Source organism: Aedes albopictus, chromosome 1, assembly GCF_035046485.1.
Source record: "Aedes albopictus strain Foshan chromosome 1, AalbF5, whole genome shotgun sequence".
Taxonomy (NCBI): Eukaryota; Metazoa; Arthropoda; class Insecta; order Diptera; family Culicidae; genus Aedes; species Aedes albopictus.
This window is the reverse complement of record NC_085136.1, coordinates 62,215,237-62,233,427: the sequence shown is the minus strand read 5'-3', so window position 1 is coordinate 62,233,427 and position 18,191 is coordinate 62,215,237. Positions and strand designations below refer to the sequence as shown.

The window sequence follows — 18,191 nt, the reverse complement described above, 5'->3', positions numbered from 1 at the left end:
ATGAATGCCTAGAGGATTTTCAAGTGGAATCCTAAGTTGAAATCCCGGAAGAACTCCAGGATAAATTTCCGAAGGAATCTCAGAGGAAACTCCTGTAATAATCTGTGGAGTTTTTCTAGGAGTTTTTCTAGGTGTTTCTCTTCGATGAGTTCCAGCGGGATTTTTTATAGGAGTTCCTCCAGGTATGCCTCTTGGAGATCCTCTTTCTTTAGGTGCATTCCTTCAGGAGTTCCAAGAGATTTTTTTTTCTAAAATTCTCTTCGGGGATTCTTTTGGGAGTTCCTTCAAGAACTCCTCTAGGAATTCCTCTGGGAATTGCTCTAGGAGTTCCTCCAGGTATACCTCTAGGACTTCCTCCTGGAATTTCTCTGGGTGTTCCTCTCGGAATTCTTCCAGGAGTTCCTCCTTAAATTCCTCATGGAGTTTCTTCAGCCATTTCTCTAGGAGAAATGAAACTCCCAGAGCAATTCCCGGGGAAACTCCGGAAGAATCACTCGAGGAATTCATGGAGAAACTCCAAGAAAAAGATCCCATTGAAACTTCTAGAGGAATATCGGGATCGCCTGCAGAAATTCTCGGGGTATCTCCCCGAAGAATCACCGGAGGATCTGCTAGAAAGAAATTCCTTGAGAACTGGTAGAGCAATTTCGGAGGAACTTTTGAAAAGTCCTTGAAAATACTCCGACAGGATTTCTTAGAGAAACTTTAGTTTAATTCCCGGAGAAACATACACACAAAATCTCAAGAAGAACTCCAGGAGGAACTTATAGAGAAATTTTTGAAGGTACTCCTATAAAAATTCCCGACGGGATTTCTTGCAGGATTTTTAGAGGAACTCCAAGAGGAATTTCGGGAGAAACTCATAAAATAATTCCTGGATGACATTTGAAGAAAATTGCTTACGACACTCTTTGGGATATTCATGTAATAATACCCGGAGGAACTCCCAGAGGAATTCCCGGTGAGATTTTAGGAAAAAAAAAATCCTATGAAACTCCTAGAGAGGAATTCCCAGAAGACCACCTAGATGAATTCTGAAGGGAACTCCAAGAAGTATTTCTGGAGGAACCCCTGGAGCAACTCCCAGAGGAATTCGTGGAGAAATTGTAAGAGAAATTACTGAAGAAAACAATTAGAAGAATTTGCGGTGGAAATCCTGGGTAAATATGCGGAGAAACACCTTGAGGAATTCCCGAAGGAACTTCCATAGGAATTTTCGGAGGTAATTTTGGACGAATTCTACTGGTGTCGCTAATTCTACGTAGAGCAATTTCCGGAGGAACTGCAAGAAAAAAAAATACATTGTAACTCCTAGAAGAAGTCCCGAACGACAGCATAGAGGAATTCCCGCAGGAACTTTAAAAATAAATTCATAGAATAGTTTTTGAAACACCTGTAGAGAAATTGCTGAAGAAACTCCTTGAGGAACAAGGAGAAAGTCTTATAGAAATTTTTGGAGCACCTCCTAGAGGAACCCCCAATGAAGCTCCCAGGGGGACTCTTAGAGAAATTCTTGGAAGTCCTAGAAGAATTCCCAGAGAGACTTCTAGTTGGTATTCTAGGAGAAACTCCTGGAGAAATTGCTGGAGTTACTCGTAGAGGAATTTCTGAAGGAATTTCAAGATGAGTTTCTGAAGAAATTTCAAGAAGAATTCCCGAAGGATCCACTCGTGGAATTCTTGAACGAACTAAAAGAAAAAATCCCGTAGGAGCTCCTAGAAGAATTTCAGGAGGAACTCTTAGAAAAAAATCTGGAGAAATTTGTAGAGGAATTCTCGGGAGAGATACTCCTAGAGGAATTCCAGGAGATATTTCTTAAAGATTTTTTGGAGGAACGTCTGAAGAAATTGCTGGTTGACGACCAAGAAGAACTCCCGGAGACACTCCTAGAAGAATTCCCGGGAGAACTTCTAGAGAAATTCCTGGAAGAATTTCTGGAGGAACTTCTTGAGGTATTTCTGGAGGAACTTCTAGAGGAATTCTTGAAGGAATTCTAGTAGAAATCCCGGCAAAACTACAGGAATTCTCAGAGATACGAACGTACGAACTCTTAGAAAAAATCCCATTTGAATTTCTAGAAGAATTTCGCTGAGGCCTCCTTATAAATTGCTGGAGGATCCTCTAGAAGAAATCTCGAGAAAACTTTTTGGGGAATTCTTGGAGGACCCCCTAGAAAAAAAAATCCGATTGAAACTCCTAGAGGAATTTCCGGAGGACTGACTAGGGAAATCTCGAGAAATTCCCTGAAGAACTCCCAGAAAGAAATCTTATAAAAACTCGAAGATCAATTTCCGGAGGAGCTACCTGAAGAATTTATAGAAGAATGTTTAAATAAATTCCTGGAAGAATTCCTAGACGAGATTCTGGTGAACTTTTTGAAGAAGTTCCGGAGGAACTCCTAGAGGAATTTTTGGAGGAAATCCTAGAGGAATCTAGGATCTAGATTCCCGGAGAAACCCATCGAGAAAATTCTGGGGTAGGAACTCCTTCAGGAATTCCCGGTTAAACTCCCATAGGCATTTCCTGGAGAACTTCTCGAGAAATTTATGTACGAACACTTAGAAAAAATCACATTTGAAAAATTTCCAAAAGAACTCCTAGGAAAATTCTTGGAGGAACTCCTAGAATAAAATCAAATTGAAACTCCTAGAGGAATTCCCGGAGCAACTCTTAGAAAGAAATCCGATAGGAGCTCGAAGAGTAATTTCCGGATGAACCTCTAGAGGAATTTTTGATGGAACTCCCAAGAAAACTCCCGGAAGGACTCCTAGCGAAATTCTTGGAATTCCTAGAGTAATTTTCGGGGAGACTTCTAGAAAAAAAAATCCTCTTGGAACTTCTATAGCAATTCCCAGAAGACCACCTAGCGGATTAACCGGAGAAACTCCTTGAGGAATTCCTTGAGGAATCCTCGGAGAATCTCTCAGAGAAATTCTAGAGAAATTCCCGGATGATCTCATAAAAAAATCCAATCGGTACTTCTGAAAGAGTTTCCGGAGAAACTCCTAGAAGAGCTTCTTGAAAAAAATCTGGACGAATTTCTGGTAGAATTCTCCGAGAAACTCCTCGAGGAAATCCAGGAGTAACTCGTGAAAAAAGGCATGTTCAACTTCTAGAGTAATTTCTAGAGGTATTCCTAGAGATATTTCCGGAGAGATTTCTCAAGAAATTCTTGGAGGTACTCCTACAGGAATTAGAGGTATACTACTTAAGAATTGTTTGGAGGAGTTCCTGGAGGAATTGTTGAATGATCACCAAGAGTAATTCCCGAAAAAATTCTTAGGATTCCCGGAAGAACTTGTACAGAAATTCCTGGAGGAACTCCTAGAGTAATTCTTGGAGGAAATCCTAATAGAATTCCCGGCGAGACCATAGGAACTCTTGGAGAAACTTCTAAAGGAAGCCCCGCAGAAACTGCTGGACAAATTACTAAGGGTGGGAACTCGTTCAGGAATTCCCGGAGAAATTCCTATAGGCATATCCGGAAGAACCTCTCGAAGAATTCCAGAACAAACTCTTAGAAAATATGCATTTGAACTTTTCAAAGGTTCCTAGAGAAACTTCTGGAGGAACTCTTAGAGGCAATCTCAAGAGAGCTCTTTGGGGAATTCCTAGAGAAACTCCTAGAAAAAAAAAATGCAATTGAAACTCCTAGAGGAACTCGCGGAGGACCGACTAGAGAAATCCCGAGGAATTCTTTGAGGAACTCCTACAAAGAAATCTCATAGGCACTCGAAAAGCAATTTCTGGAAGAACTTCTAGAGGAATTTCCGGAAGAACTCAAGAAGAATTCCTGGAGACACTCGAAAAGGATTTCACGAAGTAACTTCTAGTGAAATCCCTAGAGAAACTTCAAAGAGTTTCCTTTGGCAGTCCTCGAGGAATTCCCGGAGGAACTTATAGAAAAAATCCTACTTCTAGAAGAATTTCTAGAAGAAACTCCTAGACAATCTCCTAGAGGGATTCCTTGAGGATTTTCTACAGGAGATTTGCGAGGAACTTTGGGAAGAATTCTCGGAGGAACTCCCCAAGAATATCCTGGAGAAGCTCGTAGAAAAAAAATCTTTTGAACTTCTAGAAATTTTCTGGAATTTCTTGGTTGGGCTCCAAAAGGTATTTCTGGAGACACTTCCCAAGGTATTTCCAGAGGAACTCGTAAAGGTACTCCTAGAGGATTTTTTGGAGGAACACCTTGAGGATTTCCGGGAGGAACTTCTCAAGAAATCTCCTGAAGACTGCCTTGAAGGACACCTTGAGGCATTCGTGGAGGACCTCCTAGAGAAATTTCTGGAGGTACTTCAAGAGGAATTCCTAGAGAAATTCTCGAAGGAAATCCATTGAATTTCTAGATGAATTTCCGGATGATAAAAAAATATTCACCGATCCACCCAAAATCATCGGGTATACCATATATGATTTCTATAAAATTCGTAGCTCTCCTATGAGTCGACGCTTACAGCCGACTAGAGTTTCGAGCAGTTTTATTTTCTCTGTATGTTTGAATGAAATATGTTAAATAAATTTGAATCTATAAAATGTTTCTGTTTTGTTTAAGTTTTGAGAAGATTTAGTTTATTTTCTCTTAGTTTTCCATGTAAACCTTGAATTGCAATCAATGCAATGCAATGAATGCAAATCAATGCATTTGCTGCTACATAAAATCATTGATTGAGTATTCGAGCAACTTGCTCGAACTGCACGAAATCATTTTCATAGCAACTATTTCGCAGCTACCAAACGCACCTGCCCTGCCAGGACGGCGTTTGTTTATACCGTGCTCTATTGTTCTCCCATCTGCGGGCATCCATCCACAGCCTTCAGCCGGGAGAGTTTTTTTTCTCTTCTGCTTTGTTGGTATCGACTGAAATGAGAAAATTGAGGTCGGTGTGGATCACCGTTTTGGTGGTTGCCAATAATGATTTGAGATCTATCTTTAGATACAAGAGGTTTGATAAGTCTAACCATTTATGATTCCATGCTGTGATAGTATTTAGTTTCAATATAAATGAAAACACAATGAAATGCTCGATGAAACAATAGTGGAAATCTTCTCCGACGTCAAGCATAATAAGAAGTAACTCTGCTTGTTATATATAATTCGCCATGCATTTTATTGCTGTATCAATACAATACACTTATTCTTGTTCTATTTCTTCGTAACTCCCGTCTTTTGGACTCAACCTGCTACTTAGCTTATAATTATAAAGCAAATAGCTAAGTGGTTTCTATGATCAATGAATCATTTTCGCATTCTTATATCGTATATGCATGCTAAGATACCCATAGCCTTGGATAACAACGATAATTTTTGTAAAGTTTATGTACTGATCAAGAAACGAGCTCAGACACCATCAGTATATTCTTGATGAATACCCGACCTTTTACTGAGCCAGTTATATTCACATCTTTCATTATTATATTTGTTTACATTATTTTCTTTCTCTGCAAATCTTCTACCATATCCATGTTATAACTTTTGTCACTGAGGACAAAATGAAAACCAGAATGTTGATACAAAACCATCTTGTACAACTTTGGCTATACTGAACCATAAACTCATTTCAAAATAATCCTGGCCACACTGCCAACCCCGAACGAGTGGGACAAGCTGCCTCTCCGAGAGAGCTAAAACGTGCTTTTTCAACGGCAGCACGTGGTAATTTCAAATTTTCAACGGACGAGCTTGACCTCAGACCTTAAGGTAATTCTGGTAAAAGTTGTCCGGCAATGCCTTTCTGTAGGAATTTCAGATGGAACTCCTGAAGCAAGAAATCTTGGCAGTAGCTTTCGCAGGATCTCTAGTAGATATTGCAGAAATTCTTTAAAAAATCCCTACAGACATTCTTAATTAATCTGCTGAAGGGATGTCAGTTACCATCGTGACACATTAATCGTGGTTCCAGCTTGGATTCCAGCTAATTCCTTTCACTCCGACGGAGTGCGTCCAGCATTTCTGCAGCGCCCGGTCAGTCCAATATTTTTACAGCATCGCAGCAATGCGGCAAAAATAAACTCTTCAGGCGGTTTGACTCCTGAAGCTGCTTCTGTTGTTCCGATACGCAACTCGGAGTTGGGGGTAACTATGAATCCGGTGATCCGGTAGCATCTCCTTTGCTCAATCGTTGTAGCCGCTGTAGCTCGTCGGGACACGGATCCTTTTATCTGCCACAAATTTCAATCCGCAAATACTCGCTCCAGATGGGTCCGGCGATGTGTACCTCCAAAAATCTATGACTGTATGCGGCGGGATCCTCCGCGGGCACTTCAGGATTCCGGAATTCGTTGGAAAATTCGTTGTTTTTTTTTTCGCGAACAGCTGCGAACTGGTGACAAACAAACAATCTGAAAACAAACTGAGCTGTCAAAAAGGATTTGGAACAGGCAAGAATTTGTTCCAAATCGAGACAAAATTGAAACAAAATTTATGTCAGTTCCAAAAAAATAGATCAGAAAAATGGTATAAAACATTTTTAAAACAAAATTTACAACACCGGTGCAAGCTCAATTTTTGGTTTGGTTCAAAAATTTGGAACAAAACAAGGATTTGGACCACCAGTGAAGTTGCCCTTAGTTTCCAAGTTCCTGAAGAGTTTTGAACATTCTTAGTTGAAATTCCACTGCCTAATGAAAAATAGATATGGGAATTAGCAGATCCATGTGTTTTTCTATTGTTCAGCATGAAATTGGCTGTTGTGGGAGATGCTCAAGCTGCAGCCGCCAGTAGTTCAAATTAAGATTAAAATTGGTTCAAATTATGATTACGATGGTTCAAATTAAGATTAAAATCATTGTTGACGAATAATTCAATTTTTCAATGAAATTCGGTGCAAATACAAACTTTTTACCACTTAACAGAAAGCTTATACCCAGAGCCGTAGCGTGGTCCCATTGCGCCCTTGATTATTTCTAAAACTTTACCTCATCTTTCCTAAAAAAAACAGAGAACGCACCACCAAGGTCAACTTCCTTTACGAAACGGACAAAAAGTGGGGCCTCACGTTCAAACCGATTCGACGATCGCACATCTTCGTGCACTCGTACAACGAAATCTCCGGCTGGGACTTCCGTCCGCACGTCGAATGGGAGGAAAACTTCGCCATCGACTTTCTCATCTCGATGAAGGAAACCTACACCACCGAGGATGCCCGTCAGCTGTCCACCGGGCAGCGTAAGTGCATCTTCCCGGACGAGGTAAAACTCAAGTACTACTGGGACGATTACACGTTTTCCGGGTGCATGAAGGAATGCCGGATGCAGAAGTGTCTCAAGTACTGCCGGTGCATTCCACCGTTCTACGCTCCGCCGGTTTCGCTTCCGTTCTGCACCGTCAGAGATATGGTATGCTTGGACAAGTATGCCGCGAACATCACCAGCATCAGTGGGTGTCAGGACTGCGAGCTGGGTTGCCACAATACGGTGTACGACATCGAGAAGTATTCCAAATCGTAAGTGTTGTGTTTGGAGAAGACTTCCAGATATTAAAATGTTCAATTTCCCACGCAGATTGATCTCAGATGGCAACAAGGATGCGGTAGTTACGATCGAGTATCTCACGTGGCCCATCATTCGCTACAAGCGCGAGGTTCTGTTCGGCTGGGTCGACCTGCTGGTATCGTTTGGAGGCATCGCTGGCCTCTTTTTGGGCTTCAGCCTACTCTCTGGAGTAGAGATCATCTACTTCTTCACGATGCGCGCTTGCTGCATGCTGTATAAAAACCGTGACGAACTGATCGCCATCGAACAGGAAGAGCTGAAGCAACCACAACACCGGTACAATCTCAGCCTTAAACCGGATCTTGGAAATCGCATTGACACTTCGACTCTGGCAATTCCACCGGAACCACAACCTGAAGGTCCGAGCAAACGACCGTTCAACAACAAACAAGTGATAACCGTGGCGCTGATCGACCAGGAATTTGAAGCCGTTAAGGTGCCGGCCAGTAAGGGATTGGTACTGGTTGGACCGACCAAACGGTACATTTCCCGGTACGAACGCATTGCGCACCTGGCCAGACCGAACCAGTTTCGTCCAATTCTGGTGGCGCCGTACAGCGAGAGGATCAAACCGTCGGATAAGAATGTGATAAATGACAATGAAGGGCTCATCTACAATGGGTATTTACCATGATAATATTATGTTTAACAGGCTATGCATGGAATTTTAATATGTACCCACTTTTATTATTACAAATAAATTTTCCAATACATAGACAATATCTGTGTTGAATAATTATGTCATTTTACCAACGATACATACTAGTGTGGGTCATCGGAACCACTTTTTCAGATCAAAGCTTTTTTGGTTCCGTTTCGGGCCCTGAGTATCTGTGCAAAATTTGAGCACGATCGGTTGCGTCTACACTTTGCGCATTGCCTTTTTAACCGATACTGTAAAATGATAGCCTAGGGTGTTCTGAAAAACTTTGTTGGAGACTGCAAAGCGATCCGATGCTTGTGAAAATAGTTATAACCAACGATTCGCATGCATGTGTTTATGTTTTAACATGTAAAGGAATAATAATAGCAACAAAATCATGCCGTTTCGCCAAGTAATGCCAATGCTATAACTTTTTTTTATAAGCATCCGATCACTTCGCGGTCTTCGACAAAGTTTTGCAGGACACTCTAGGCTATGTTTCCGCTTTATCGGTTTCATGATTTTGGACAAATTCGAGCTTGTTATGAGAGAAATGCAAAAACGTGTGTTTTCCCATGTAAAACCCCATACAAACTTCAAACGCGATGCGCAAAACGTAGACATAACCGATCGTGCCCAAATTTTGCACACTTATTTGGGTCCTGAAATGGTATCAAAAAAGCTTTGATCTGATGGGATACCATTGAATTTTTCACTTTTCCATATAAACGATGACCCACTCTAATACATACATTCGGCTGCCGTTCTCCAAATCGCTCCACCTGGTCCACCCATCGTGCTCTCTGCGATCCACCCTTTTTATGCCAGTCGGATCAGTGGCAAACACCAGCTTTGCAGGGTTGTTGTCCGGCATTCTTGCAACATGGCCTGCCCACCGTATCCTTCCGGCTTTGGCCACATTCTGGATGCTGGGTTCGCCGTAAAGTGCAGCGAGCTCGTGGTTCATCCTTCTCCGCAGCACACCGTTCCCCTGCACACCGCCGAAGATCGTCCTTACCACGCGTCGCTCGAAAACTCCGAGTGCTTGTAGGTCCTCTTCGAGCATGGTCCATGTTTCGTGTCCGTAGAGGACCACCGGTCTTATTAGCGTTTTGTACATGGTGCATTTGGTGCGTGGGTTCTTCTGGAGCCCGTAGTAGGCCCGACTTCCGCTGATGATGCGCCTCCGAATTTCACAGCTCTGCCACCGTTCCAAATGTTCTAGCGATAATGTCCATGTCGTCCGCAAAGCACACAAATTGACCGGATTTTGTGAAAATCGTTCCCCGGCAGTTGAGCCCGGCTCGTCGCATCACACCTTCCAGAGCGATGTTGAAAAGTAGGCATGAGAGTCCATCACCTTGTCGTAGTCCCCGTCGAAATTCGAATGAACTGGATAGTTTACCCGAAACCCTTACGCAGTTTTTCACACCGTCCATCATTGCTTTAATCAGTCTAGTCAGCTTCCCAAGAAAGCCGTTTCTCCATAGCTCTGCGCGGTCGATACTGTCGTATGCCGCCTTGAAGTCGATGAACAGGTGGTGCGTTGGGACCTGGTATTCACGGCATTTCTGGAGGATTTGCCGTACAGTGCAGATTTGGTCCGTTGTCGACAGGCCGTCGATGAAGCCGGCTTGATAACTTCCCACGAACTCATTCGTTTTAGGTGACAGACGACGGAAGATGATCTGGGATAGCACTTTGTAGGCAGCATTCAAAATAGTGATCGCCCTGAAGTTCTCACATTCCAAATGGTCGCCTTTCTTGTGAATGGGGCAGATTAACCCTTCCTTCCACTCCTCCGGTAGCTGTTCGGTTTTCCAGATCCTGACTATCAGCCGGTGCAGACAGGTGGCCAACTTTTCTGGGCCCATCTTGATGAGTTCAGCTGCGATATCATCCTTACCAGCTGCTTTGTTGGTGTACAGTCGAACCTCCATGAGTCGATGTTCCTTGACTCGATATCGACTCATGGAAGTAATTTTTTCCATACTGAAAAATAATTTCTGGGTTACTATGATGGTCCCCCCAAAAAGCTTCCCAAAGGATTTTTGTTCCACTACTCGATATTTCCTTGAGTCGATGGTCCCTTCAATATCGACTCATGGAGGTTTTACTGTATAAACTTTTTCGTAGTCCGAGCGTAGCGCGCGTGACTCGACTGCAATTATATTTCAGTGGTTTAGTGATTGTCTAAATATAGGTAAACATTCTACTTACAATTTAGTTTTGATAGTTGAGCGTAATGAACCTCAAGTGGGCACAATTTTCCTTCTATCTGGAACCTATTGTAGATGATAGTGGGCCATCAATTAACAGTTGTTCTTGTTCACTATGTTATAGTTATCTTATACTCACAGTTCAACACTTGGCCTTATTTACAGCAGGACTCTTAATAGATGGGTTTATAATAATAATCAAGGTAATAACTACGAATCAAACCTATAGAGGCGAAGTTCATTGCCCAAAGGAAAATGTATGTTAATATAGAATAAACTGTGTATCCGATTCCACTGTACCTGTTCTAAACAGTGTCCTAGTGCTCGATATAAGGTTTAGTTGTAGCTTTAATTTGTAGGTTTAATTTTAATCCAGAAATTCACTTTAGATTATAAGAGTAAATAGGTGGTACAATAATGTTGTTTACATGTTCTTCCACGTTGTACCGAACAATGGTAGAGAGAAAGTCTTCTGTTCATAGCCTAACCCGGTCACGGGAACAGTTACAGGTAGTTGTAGTGGTCGACGTCAAACGACCGTATATCCAAAGGGCCAGTTAAGTGCGTTAACAGTTGGTATTGAGCTGGTGAATGGCATCCTTAACTTCCCTCATCGTGGGAGTTGGTTCATTTCCGTCCTCCGCTGCACTGGTGTCGTCGTTTCCTCCGTTGCCGTGGTCTCCCATGCCTACGTTCTCCACGCCATTCAGGTGCTGATCGAAGTGCTGCTTCCACCTTTCGATCACCTCACGTCCGTCCGTCAAGAGGCCTCCGTCTTTATCCCTGCTTATTTCGGCTCGCGGCACGAACCCGTTGCGGGATGCGTTGAGCTTCTGATAGAACTTCCGTGTTTCTTGGAAACGGCACAGCAGTTCCATTTCTTCACACTCCGCTTCTTCCAGGCGGCGCTTTTTCTCCCGAAAGAGGCGGGTCTGCTGTTTCCGCTTCTGTTTATAACGTTCCACGTTCTGTCGGGTCCCTTGCTGCAGCATTACCGCCCTCGCTGCGTTCTTCTCCTTCAAAACTGTTCTGCACTCTTCGTCGAACCATTCGTTCCGTCGATTCCGTTCCACGTACGCGATGGTGCTCTCGGCTGCGTCGTTGATGGTTGCTTTCACTGTACTCCAGCAGTCCTCTAGAGGGGCCTCGTAGAGCTCGCCCTCGTCTGGCAACGCGGCCTCGAGATTCTACGCGTATGCTGAGGCGACATCCGGTTGCTTCAGTCGCTCTAGGATGTACCGTGGCGGTCGCCAGTACCGTACATTGTTGATGACAGAAAGTTTTGGGCACAGTTTGACCATCACCAGATAGTGGTCGGAGTCGATGTTGGCGCCACGATAGGTCCTGACGTCGATAATGTCGGAGAAGTGCCGTCCGCCAATCAGAACGTGGTCGATTTGAGATTCCGTCTGCTGTGGTGATCTCCAGGTGTAACGATAAGGGAGGCTGTGTTGGAAAACGGTGCTACGTATGGCCATATTTTTGGTGACGGCGAAATCAATGAGTCGTAGGCCGTTTTCGTTCGTCTGCTGGTGAGCGCTGAACTTTCCAATCGTCGGTCTGTATTCCTCCTCCTGGCCTACCTGAGCGTTTAAATCTCCTATGATGATCTTGACGTCGTGGCTTGGGCAGCGATCGTACTCGCGTTCGAGCTGCGCGTAAAATGTGTCTTTGTCATCATCAGTGCTTCCGGAGTGAGGGCTTTGCACGTTTATTATGCTGATGTTGAAGAATCGACCCTTGATCTTCAACCTGCACATTCTTTCGTCGATCGGCCACCAACCGCCTCGGAATATCACCCATCACGATGAAAGCTGTTTCCAGCTCGCGTGTGTTGCCGCAGCTCTGGTAAATGGTATGATTACCTTTAAACGTTCGCACCATGGATCCTGTCCAACACGCCTCCTGCAGCGCTACGATGCCGAACCCGCGATCCTTCAGTAGATCGGCGAGTCTGCGGGTGCTCCCAATGAAGTTGGGAGATCGGCCTTTCCACGTACCGAATTTCCAATCGCAGGTCCTTTTTGTTCTCTGGGGTCGTTGCCGTTGGTCTCGGTTCGTATTATTCTGTTGCTGATTTTCCGTTACAATGGTTTTTTACGGCTGGCTCGTAGGGCCTGACACCAACCCCCTACTTTCCGGAGGACCATAGTGCACAGTTGAGTTTAGAGTCCATCGCTGGCACTCGGACGTAGATCAGCCGCCCCTAACATGGATATCAGACGCTGTTGTGAGCCGCTCCTCCTGGAGAACAGACGCTCAGGTTTGCCGAAGCAAACCCCCCCCCCTTCCCTGTCAGCCTATGACCATGCAGTCGCATACAGTCAAGTCACCCTTTTTAGGTACTTTTACTAAGACGCCTTGCATCCAATCGGCCGGAAATGTCGTGGTGTCCCCCATATTGCAGAATAATTGATTCAGCAGTTGTGCAGATACTACGGGGTCATCTTTGAGCATCTCAGCTGAAATGCGATCTACCCACGGGGTCCTGTTCGATTTCATGATATGGGTGGCTGTTTTTATCTCCTGCAATGTTGAAGCTTCGCTGTTGCCACGGGCAATGCGTCGAACCCTTGGCGGATCATGCTGAGGTGTTGGTGGCGTGGACCACACTTAGAAAAGGTTTCCAAAGTGCTCAAACCAGCGTTTCAGATGGTCAGCCGGGTCTGTGAATAGCTGTCCAGACGTGTCTTTCGCGGGCATCGTAACATTCATCACCCACGCTCTTTTGCCGCGCCTACGCGTTTCACTTCCTTCTCAAGAGCCGAATTAATTGCACTGACGAGCTACGGCTTTGGCTCATCGTGTTTTCGCTCGCTCTACCGCGGCTTTGGCGTTCCTTCGCTCCTCTATCTTCCTCCAAGTATCACCTGTGATCCACTGCTTTCTCCGGGTGCGTAACTCAGCCAAAGTATTCTCGTCGGTAGCGATGAGGACGTTCTTAATGGCACTCCATTGATCTTTTCTCGCTTCCACCTTCCGGAATATCCGCAGCACGGTTCTCTAGCTGCTCGACGAAGAACCTTTTCACCGCAGTGTCTTCCAGTCGGCGTGTGTCGGCGATGGATCCTCGCAATGCGCAGCCGGATCTCGCCGATAAGGAGATGATGGTCGGACGCAATGTTGGCGCTACGTTTGCTCCGCACATCAAGAAGGCTCCGGCAGTTCTACAGCAGCCGTCGTCAAACACGGACGTGCACTCGGTCCTCTTTGTATTCAGCCTTTGCTGTGTTGTGAACCTCGAGCGCGCTTTGTTCTCGGTCGGTTACGGTCAATTGTCGCTGGTGCTTTTTGTACGCGTTTCGATATGAGTGAGATAATTATCAACACCGTGCAGTACCGTTTCCCCGCGGGAAGTCCACCGCCGTCATGGGAGGAAACAGCTCATTTTCTGAAGCAATTGGACACGGATTTGAGCTTGATGGAAGCTGCGTACAAAACAGCTCAAAATCGTACTTTGTACATCAAATTCACGACTTCGGAGGCCATGACGGAATCGTTGTAAAAGAACGTGGAACCACGACAGTTTATTTATGCAAACGGCAAGTCGGTGGCAGTGAAGATGTCAATCGCGGGTGCTAATATGCAGTACGTCCGTGTGTTCGACCTGCCACCGGAGCTGTCTGATGATAGTCTGTCGTTGACACTCGGGAAGTTCGGTGAAATAAATCATGTGACGCGAGAGAAGTTTCCAGCGGAATCAGGCCTCGGTCACATGTACACTGGTGTACGAGGAGTATATATGGATGTACAAAGGAGTATCCCGCCATCGATTGATGTTGGAGAAAGGAAGGCAAGGATTTTTTACGAAGGTCTTAAGGACACTTGTTTTCTGTGTGGAGAACTTGGACATCGGAGGGAGTCTTGCCCTCAGCGTCAAAACCGAAAACAAAGGGCAAATCAAGGACAAGGCAACTCGGTAGCTTGTTCATATGCTGACGTCGTGTCTGGACAAGGAAGCACATTGGAAACCCCAAAAATTGCGGAAGTTGAAGAGGAAGAAGTAATTGAAGTTCTGGAAGAAGACGACGAAGAATACATAGACGTGCCCACGGAAGTATCGGAAGCGGAACAAGTGAAAAACGTCCGAAAGGCGGCAACGGATGCTGAAAAGGAAGCGAAGCGTAAAGAAAGCCTGGAACAATTGGAACAGGTGGCTAGAGCGATCCATGATGCGATGCTGAATCCTCAAGCAAATCAACGGCGGGCCCAGTATGCTTCCTCAGCCTCAGGCTCCAGTTCAGGTTCTGGACCGAGAATGAAGGTCGCCAGAAAGTCTCGTTATTGAAGCCTCGATATAGCTATTTTATATTATATTTCACATTATATTATATCTCAAGTTTTTCGGCTCTGTAGAGTTTTAAAGTAAACAAGCGAGCCTACCAAATAAACGATTAGATAAAAAAAAAGAAGGCTCCGTCTCCATTTTTGGCTGATGCAGATGTGGTCGATTTGATTTTCTGTGACGCCATCACGGAAAACCCATGTCACTTTGTGCACTGGTCATTGCTGCCACAAAACTCTGCAAACAGCTCTTCGTTTTTGCTCATTTCTCCGAGACAATGGCGTCCCATGACGTGCTCATAGTCCGAGTTGTCGGAACCAACCTTCGCGTTGAAGTCGCCCATGAGGGTCTTGATATGGGGTCGTTCAAATATGACGTCCATCATTTAGGGGGGAGGGGGGTCTGAGAAAGTGTGACACGCCATGTATAAGGTATACAAAAAAGCGTGACAGTGGGGGTAGGGGGGGGGTCTAAAAATCCGGAAAAATGATGGACGTCATATTTGAATCGACCCTATCATCTTTCGGAATCTTGTCCATGACAGCATTCAGGTGGCTGTAAAAGTTCTCTTTGTCTTGCAATTCGGCAGCATCGGTTGGCGCGTAACATTGGATCATGGTAAGGTCTCGAACCCGTGTTCTGAATCTGGCCACAATAATCCTCTCCTTGTTAGAATTCCAAAATTGCCGCCACAATGGCCGACTCTGGCACCTACTTACGATTTTGAGCGCACAAATCTCTTCGTAAACAATACCAGCGCACCTGATCTTCTTATTTTAAGCTTATTACAAGTGAACAAGAACAGAATAATAAAATGCATTGTTGTTTGAAGCTTGCTTCTTGAGATTTGTGCGTCTGAAATACCGATGCACTGTTGAAACGGGATTTCAAGACGTTTGTCCTTAATAGGTTCCCACTTCAAGAACGCAGTGCGGGCGTGAGCGCTGAGCAACAAACGAAACCAATGTGTGTTCTCCAAAGTTCGGCCAACGGACCTCGCTCAGTCCTAGGATCTCAAGCTTTATACGGCATGCGGCATGCCTCAATGGCTAGTTGTGCCAGTGTACCCTGCTGGACCAATTGTTATCCAATTGTTGTCTGTTGTTTCGCGCTAAAAGTCGTTGCCGTTGAATCAGTTCGAAATCTTTCATTTTTGATTTCTATAATGGTTTTTGGATTTCGGAAACAGTAGATTGTTGGCCTAAGGTCCTCTATATCACAGTTTTGAAGGTTCTTCAGAGGTCTACGTATGTAATTTATGGATGGAACTTAGAAAGGGGGAACCCTAATCCCTGGAAAACCGACAAAATGGTGTTGAAATAGTTCAAACCAAAACCAATACAAAACAGAATACACAAAGTTTCAAGAATTATACATAATTTGACAACAACCACTCGAGAAAACTTATTAACAATTCCACTGGACAGAGTACAGCAGCACCATCTGCAGAGACACACACACACGGACCTCAATTAAGCAGGCACCACGAAAGGGAATGCGGAAAGAATCCTTGTCACCCAATGAATGGGATCATAAATTATTCAACAGGCATCATGTCAGAAGCCCTGTCACATAAAAAGTTTCGCATGACAATGCCACAATGCGACGACGGGAGGGAAGAGAGGCAGTTGATAGGCGCAGAGAAAGAACTAAATGCCTTCTGTATTTAGCACCTGTGAGTGAGCACCGACTGGGAGGGGAGCGCTTGTCAACCGTGCCAATTTATTCATTGGACTTAATTACTCCAGCTTCTACCTTCAGATTCCTTGAAGTGTGAGGTGTTGTTTGAAGGGGATACCCTAATTTGCATCTCATATAAATTTCGAATGAAGAGCATGACGACGATGACAGAACATGGGCAGTTTTCGAATAGTTTTAGGCGATTAAACCAAGCACGGGAGAAGCGGATACAGATTGACTAATGTTTTGCATTTCTTTAGATAAATGTCCCATATAATAGCGTTTCATTCATTAATCGCTTAGTTCGCTTACTTAGTTAGTGTAAAATTCAGGTTTAAGTTTAGGAGTAGAAACGGAAATAGAAGGCTTAGGTATCTTAGTCTCACAATGGACACTGGTTCTTGACACTTGACTGGATTGCGCTGTTCGAGAGCGGTGACGAGGAATTATGTTAAGTGTTGCTGACTGGTTCAGTTCTCTGAACGTCGCGATTTGTCTGATTGTTTGGCAGGCTGGTTTTCCTCTGTACCTACATACTAAAAATGTGCTAAGTGATTTCTAAAACATAAAATTCTGAACCTCCTGAATAACCTAATTGTAAAACGGAATAAAATCACTTCAACGACGAATCAAGAACAAACCTCGATTCCTAACTCGCACGGATAAAACAAAGGTCCTTCTGAACCAAAAAGGAAGAAGGAACTAATGAAAAACGAAGAAAAACTAACCTCCAAAGCGTCCAAGACGGCCACGGCGACTACGACGACGTCGCAGGAGCCACTCGCTGATGGAGCCTGCCACCGGTGGCGTAGTCCGAGACGTTCATCAAGCTTAACCGGCCATCGAAGGATGAGGCTGTGGATGTGATGCCGTTGTCGCCAACGTTGCTTCCCATACTTCCCATCACCCTGGAGATGGAACCTACGGGACTAGCTGGAGGGCTGACGTTACCGTCAATGCCGCCAGCGCCACCACTGATGAGGGTGCTGCTAGGGATGTTGTTGTTGGTGCTACTGATGCTGAGATCTGACACCGAGATGCCTCCGCTGGTGGCTGCCCGCCAGCGAGATTTCTGCGTGTTTGAGGATAGTCTGCAAAGGATGAATGGTTGCGTTATTTGAAGTTCAACGGTTCCGAATTTTTAACTGGTAGCGATTGAACGACGACGATAGATTTAAACGGGAAAGTCATTCAAGGATTTAAAATGTGTGGAAGAGTACTCCTACAAATGTTTAATTGTTTAGCTGCAGTGCAACAAAACATGGATCGGAACGATATGCGGAGGTTTTATGCAGCTGTCAAAGGTGCGAGACACAAGACTGCGCCAGTGCAGGTGGGTCGGACACACTCTCTAAGCAGGGGCAGAAACGAAATCTGCAAGTAAGCATTAGATTAAAACCCAGCAAGACATCGCATCAGAGGTGATTCCAAAGGCTAATGGTGGCACATCCTTAACAAACAAATAAAAGAAGTCGAAAAAAAAATTGAAGTAAGTAAGCTCTATCTGAAATTCTACAGAAATTTCATCCCCTAGGACTTTCTTCCGCGCTTTCTCCACAAACTTTTTTCCAGGACTCCCAGGAGTTTCTTCTGGCATTTCCAGGGAGTTTCTTATGAAATACTTCTGTAGGATTATTTAAGATCATTCAGAAGTTCCCTTTGGAACTCTTCCAGAAATTTCTTCTCAGATTCCTAAACAATCTGAGGATTTACTCAGCCCTATCGGGATTTCCTCCTGGATTTCTTAACCCTAGTAGGTTGTTGGGATCAATATGACCCAGACAGGCACGCTGAACGTGCACTACATTATCGTGGTGCGAAAAACCTAACATCTTAGGAGGGTTAAAGAATTCTTTCTGGCAATCCTTCA

General features: G+C 44.4%; 2 protein-coding genes across 3 annotated transcripts in view; one reads left to right on the top strand and one right to left on the bottom strand.

The window, feature by feature from the left end:
- The window catches only part of LOC109401855 (sodium channel protein Nach), a 31,421-nt gene extending 23,293 nt beyond the window's left edge, over window positions 1–8,128 (top strand). The window contains exons 2-3 of the mRNA XM_019674458.3: window positions 6,942–7,445; window positions 7,504–8,128. Of these exons, the coding sequence (XP_019530003.3) occupies window positions 6,942–7,445; window positions 7,504–8,128 (1,129 nt within the window). The remainder of the gene's footprint in view (window positions 1–6,941; window positions 7,446–7,503) is intronic.
- An 8,421-nt stretch (window positions 8,129–16,549) lies between these two features.
- Window positions 16,550–18,191, bottom strand: part of LOC109401891 (ankyrin repeat and LEM domain-containing protein 2 homolog) — a 35,725-nt gene continuing 34,083 nt past the window's right edge. For both annotated transcript variants that reach the window (XM_029855784.2, XM_019674499.3), the window contains one exon: window positions 16,550–17,412. In XM_029855784.2, coding sequence (XP_029711644.2) covers window positions 17,079–17,412 — 334 coding nt within the window. In that variant the 3' untranslated portion in view covers window positions 16,550–17,078. The remainder of the gene's footprint in view (window positions 17,413–18,191) is intronic.